Source organism: Mauremys mutica, chromosome 12, assembly GCF_020497125.1.
Source record: "Mauremys mutica isolate MM-2020 ecotype Southern chromosome 12, ASM2049712v1, whole genome shotgun sequence".
Taxonomy (NCBI): domain Eukaryota; kingdom Metazoa; phylum Chordata; order Testudines; family Geoemydidae; genus Mauremys; species Mauremys mutica.
In genome coordinates, this window is record NC_059083.1 from 21,931,864 (window position 1) to 21,937,941 (window position 6,078).

General features: G+C 58.8%; 1 protein-coding gene across 1 annotated transcript; it reads right to left on the bottom strand.

The window, feature by feature from the left end:
• Positions 1-2,450: 2,450 nt before the first annotated feature.
• LOC123344904 lies at positions 2,451-4,429 on the bottom strand. The gene is made up of 2 exons (XM_044981405.1): positions 4,366-4,429; positions 2,451-3,600 (listed from the first exon to the last, which is right to left on the bottom strand). Exon 2 carries the CDS (start codon positions 3,505-3,507, stop codon positions 2,605-2,607), a length of 903 nt encoding a protein of 300 aa, XP_044837340.1. The 5' UTR covers positions 3,508-3,600; positions 4,366-4,429; the 3' UTR covers positions 2,451-2,604.
• Positions 4,430-6,078: the final 1,649 nt, after the last annotated feature.

The window sequence follows — 6,078 nt, forward strand, 5'->3', positions numbered from 1 at the left end:
CAGCTGGGGCCATGCCTCAAACTGAGCCCCAGGGCCTTATAAGAAGGCCAGGGAAGCCAGAAGCAACAGTCTCTCTCTGGCTATAGAGGGAGATGGGCCTGGCTGCAGGGAGCTGGACACAGGGCTGGGGAAAGGCTGAGGAGCTGGGGAGCTCCAGCCTGGAAAGCCCCAGGCTGCGGCCTAGCACAAGGCCAACAGGTCCTGGGGGTTGCAGAGGGCAGCCCAGGGGCAGGCCAAGGCAGCAGGTCCAAACCCTCCTTGCCAGTGCTGAGTGGCTGACACTGCAGCCTGCCCCAGAGTGTGGGGCTAGACAATGACTGGCAGTAGCCAATACTGAGGCAAGGTGGGGATAGAGGGTGGGGGTTCCCCGAGGAGGGGAGACCCAGAGAGAAAAGGGGTTACTGCCGGGGGCAGCACCCCATGTAAAAGGGCACCGGGTCCAGGGAGGGACATGGGGGCCAGAGGACAGGCGGATCACCGGCCTGCAGAGGGCGCTCTGGAGCCGGAATTGAGCTAATTCCCCAGAGTCACCAGCAGGAGGCACCACAGGGGTGAGTCTGACCATCTACAGGCTGTTAAACAATTTTCTAAGGAACAGGCTTGTAACAGAACATCATCCAATCACTGGACGGGAAGGGACCTCGAGAGGTCATCCAAACTGGTCCCCTGCACTCATGGCAGGAACAAGACCATCCCTGGCAGGCGTTTGTCTAACCTGCCCTGAAAGATGGCTAGTGATGGAGATGCCACAACCTCCCTGGGGAACTTATTCCAGTGTTTAACCACCCAGACAGTTAGGAAGTTTTTCCTAATGTCCAACCTAAACCTCCCTTGCTGCAGTTTGAGCCCATTGCTTCTTGTCCTGTCCTCAGAGGTTAAGGCGAATAATGTGTCTCCTTCCTCCTTGTAACCTTTCAGGTATTTGAAGACTGTTGTCATGTCCCCTCTCAGCCTTCTCTTCTCCAGACTAAACACACCCAGTGATTTCAATCTTCCCTCACAGCTCATGTTTTCTAGACCTTTCATCATTTTTGTTGCTCTTCTCTGGACTTTTTCCAATTTGTCCACATCCTTCCTGAAATGCGGTGCCCAGAACTGGACACAACACTCCAGCTGAGGACTGATCAGCGCGGAGTAAAGCGGGAGAATTACTTCTCGGGTCTTGCTTACAACACTCCTGCTAATACAGCCCAGAAGGATGTTTGCTTTTTTTGCAGCAGCGTTACACTGTTGACTCATATTTAGCTTGTGATCCACTATGACCCCCAGATCCCTTTCCGCAGTGCCCCTTCCTAGGCAGTCATTGCCCATTGTGTATGTGTGCAACTGATTGTTCCTTCCTAAGTGGAGCACTTTGCATTTGTCCTTCTTAAATTTCATCCTATTTTCCTCCAGATTGTCCAGATCATTTTGAATTCTCATCCTGTCCTCCAAAGCACTTGTAACCCCTCCCAGCTTGGTCTCATCTGCAAACTTTATAAGTGTTCTCTCTGTGCCATGATCTAAATCATTGATGAAGACATTGAAAAGAACTGGACCCAGAACTGATCCCTGCGGGACTCCACTCGTGATGCCCTTCCAGCATGACTGTGAATCATTGATAACTACTCCCTGGGAGCGGTTATCCAACCAATTATGCACCCACCTTATAATAGCTCCATCCAGGTTGTATTTCCCTAGTTTGTTAATTAGAAGGTCATGTGAGACCGTATCAAAAGGCTTCCTAAAGTCCAGGGATACCACATCTACCACTTCCCCCCATCCACAAGGCTCGTTACCCTGTCAAAGAAAGCTATCAGCTTGGTTTGACATGATTTGTTCTTGACAAATCCATGCTGACTATTACTTATCACCTTATTATCTTCTAGGTGTTTGCAAATTGATTCCTTAATGATTTGCTCCATTATCTTACCTGGTACACAAGTTAAGCTGACTGGTCTGTAATTCCCCGGGGTTGTCCTTAACCCCTTTTTTATAGAAGGGCACTATATGTGCCCTTTTCCAGTCTTCTGGAGTCTGTCCCGTCTCCCATGACTTTTCAAAGATAATTGCTAATGGCTCAGATATCTCCTCAGTCAGCTCCTTGAATATTCGAGGAGGCATTTCATCAGGCCCTAGTGATTTGAAGACATCTAACTTGTCTAAGTCATTTTTAACTTAATCTTTCCCAATTTTTGTTTCTGATTCTACCCCGTTTTCATTGCCTTCTTGAAATCCACTGTCTTAATTTTGCTGTTTTCCCTCCTACCATTCCTTAGAATCATGAACTTTTATCATTTCATGATCACTTTCCCTCAAAACTGCCTTCCGCTTTCAAATTCTCAACCAGTTCCTCCCTATTCATGATAATCAAATCTAGAACAGCCACTCCCACTTTCTCCGCCTTCTGGAATAAAAAATTGTCTCCAATACATTCCAAGAGCTTGTTGGATAATTTGTGCCCTGCTGTGTTATTATCCCAACAGATTCCCTCCCCTCCACCAGCTTTGCCGCTCCGGCAGCCCCCCCCCTCTCTTTTTTTTTTTTTTTTGCTTGGGGTGGCAAAAATGCCAGAGCCAGCCCTGGCCTTCACCACAGGGGGTCGACGTTCAGGGCGTGGTGGGGCTAGTTGCCGTTGAGGAACCGCGCGGTGCGGGCCCACAGCCCCGATGCCCGGATGCGGTAGTGGACGCGGCCGTCCCGGTCGTCGTAGACATTGATCTGGTTCCCCCCAGCCCCCGCGGAGAAGCTCAGTGCCCGCCCAGTGCAGTCCACCACCATCCTGGCGTCGTCCTGGACGCAGAACGGCTCCTCGGCGAATTTCTGCACCGCAAAGTCCAGGCAGCCTCTGAGCTCCTCGGTCAGCGCCCCCCAGGCCTGGAGCCGGCGCCGCACCCTCAGCAGCTCGTCCACGCTCAGCGGCTCCGGGCGCACGGCCAGCCTGGCCAGGTACAGCTCGGCCGTCCGCGCCTCCGCGCTGTACCGCACGCGGTGATGGAGGAGATAGACCGAGATCTCGCAGTCCCCCTGGCCGGAGAGGAACTCCAGCGCCCGCCCCGCACACTGGATGCTCAGCCGGGCGTTCGCCTGGACCGCCGGCGGCTCCTTGCTGAACTCCTCCACGGCCCGATCGAGACAGGCCCAGAGCTCGTCGCTCGCCTCGTCCAGGCCCTGCTGCCGGTCCCGGTGCCTCAGGAGGTTGGCGATGGTCAGAGGCTCCCGGAAGGACAGCAGGGCGGCGATGTGGAGCAGGGCGTCCCGGAGGAGGGTGAGGACACCCTTGGGGAGGCTCGGCGGACGGATCATCAGAGCCGTGGGGTCCCCGGCGCTCGGGGAGGAGAGGCCCAGCGTCTCCTGGGGCAGCATGGGAGCGAGGATGCAAAGGACGATGGAGACCAGCATCATGACCAAGGCCACCACGAGACACCTTCGCAACAGGTGGCATATCTGCCTCCTGGCCCAGTCCAGGGGCAACTGGAGAAGCCAGGTAATGGCCCAGCTGTAGCTGATGGTCAGTGGATGAGCCATGGACCTCCAGCCCCTGCCCCACGGCTGCCTGGGGGAGGGGTCAACGCAACTCAGTGTCCGGACGACCAACTCAGCACGGCCGCGGCCTGAGCCCTAAGGAACGGGGAGGAGCCTGGATCAGTTCAGGTGCCCCTCACTCCTGCCCCACAGCCCCCTGCTAGCCCAGCCCTTCCCCCCCCAGCCCTGCCGGTGCCCCTCACTCCTGCCCCACAGCCCCCTGCTAGCCCAGCCCTGCCCCCCCTCTGCCCTGCTGGTGCCCCTCACTCCCAACCCGCAGCCCCTGCCCCCCCAGCCCTGCCCCCCCAGTTCTGCCGGTGCCCCTCACTCCCAACCCGCAGCCCCTGCCAGCCCAGCCCTGCCCCCACCCAGCTCTGCCTTTGCCCCTCACTCCCGACCCGCAGCCCCTGCTAACTCGGCCCTGGGCCCCCCACAGCTCTGCCAGTGCCCCACAGTCCCCTGCTAGCCCAGCCCTGCCGGTGCCCCTCACTCCCGACCCGCAGCCCCTGCCAGCCCAGCCCTGCCCCCACCCAGCTCTGCCGGTGCCCCTCACTCCCGACCTGCAGCCCCTGCTAGTCCAGCCCTGGGCTCCCCCCAGCTCTGCCTTTGCCCCTCACTCCCGACCTGCAGCCCCTGCTGGCCCTGGGCTCCCCACAGCTCTGCCAGTGCCCCTCACTCCTGCCCCACAGCCCCTGCCAGCCCAGCCCTGCCCCCCCAGCTCTGCCGGTGCCCCTCACTCCCGACCCGCAGCCCCTGCCAGCCCAGCCCCGGGCTCCCCACAGCTCTGCCTGGGCTGCAGCTTGGGAGTGAGGGGCACCAGCGGATCTGAGGTGTGGGGGGGGGTGTCAGTGATATTCCTACCCCAGCACTTCCAGTGTCTCCTGTTCTCTCAGCACAATGTGGTTCTCTGGCTCCGGCTCTGCTGCAGGATGAATTAAAATCCCCCCCCCCCCCCCGCGCCACTTCTCCTGTTAGTTTCAGTTTCCTTTCTTCTCCTGCAGCCGGAGATGGGAGTGGGGGGGCAGGAAGCAGCTGGTTCCCTGGTCTGTCCATCCTCTCCCCCTTGTGATCTGGGTCTCCCCCTCATCGCCACCTGCCATGGGGGCCCCTGCCCCCCCTTTCCCCGGGGGGGGGGGGCCTGTCCCAGACTCCCAGCTCCATCTGGCTCCCCTGGGATTTTCCATTCACAGGAGATCTGGCTTTTCTCCTAATCCGGTTTTGATCTGATCTGGAAAACGCCCCCAAGTTTGAGAGCCAAAGGCCCTGAAACGCAGGGATCAGAGCCCGGCTGACGGGGGTGAACGCAGGCTCTGAATGAGCTCTCCCCGGACAGGTGCCGAGGAGGGGGGAAAGCTGCAAGCCCAGGCTGTGTTTACTGTCCATGAACGCACCCCCTCTGCCCAGGGTCCCGCAGACACAGCTGCGTTTGCCCAAGTGTCGGCTCACAAGCTACACGCATTCCTGAAGCTGGTTTCCACACACCTGTCTTCGTGTCACTCGTTACGGGGGATGGACCAAACTATTTGGACGCTGATATTTTAACTGCATCGTTCCATGTATGAACCTTAACGTGGGATCGTGCAGGTTACATCCAGCGAGTGTTTTCTGCCTTTTAAACCAGCCTTGTACTGCGGGGTAATGTTCAGCATCATGCCCAGGTGGAGAGAGACTCCTTCCTTGACCTGTGTGTTAGATGGTTTTACTACTGGCTTTAATCCAACATGGACATGAATGCGGGCCGGGGAAACGTTGTTCTCTTTTCTGGCCGAGCATCGGGGAGAAGAACTGCTCTTAGGCTGAGGGCCGCCCTGAGCTGGACTGAACTTGCTGGGTGCCAGACACCTCTGAGCGGAAGGAGGGGTGGGGACAGGGGTGTCCCTGCTGGGAGGCGTGGAGTCTACCCAAGGGTACGTCTACACTACCTGCCGGATGGGCGGGTAGTGATCGATCTGTCGGGATCCATTTCTCACGTCTAGTGTGGACGTGATAAAATCGGTCCCCGATCGCTCGGCCGTCGGCTCCGGAACTGCACCGCGGCGAGAGGCGGAAGCGGAGTCGACGGGGAACCCCTGGGCTGCCGGTGGCTCAGACTCCCGCTCCCTCCCAGCGCAGTGGCCGCTCCGTCCCACGTGATTCTTCTCATTGCCGGCGGGGGCGCCGGGGGCCGGGCAGAGCTCCGCAGCGCAGCTGCTTAGTGCACGTGGCACGAGCCCCGCGATGGCTGACGGCAGGGCTTCTGGAGCAGAGGTGAGCTGGGCTGAGGAGGTGCCGGACGGCTCCCCGAGGGGAGCGCTGCCATGGGGAGGCGCCTCAGGGTAGGGGGGGGAACTGCTGTGGGGGGGGCGCCTCAGGGCAGAGCTGCCACCGGGGAGGGGGGGCGCAAGGTGGCAGTTTCGACCAGGGCGTGAAACTTCCTTGCACCGGCCCTGGTGTAGCCAAGTGCGAATCCAATCCAGGAGGCCTGGCTCCCAGCCCCCTGCCCCCCTGCCCTAACCCACCAGGCCCCACTGCAAGGTCACTGAGCTCATCCCTGGCCCCACGGACATGTCAGGAACCGGCTTTTCTTTTCCTCTC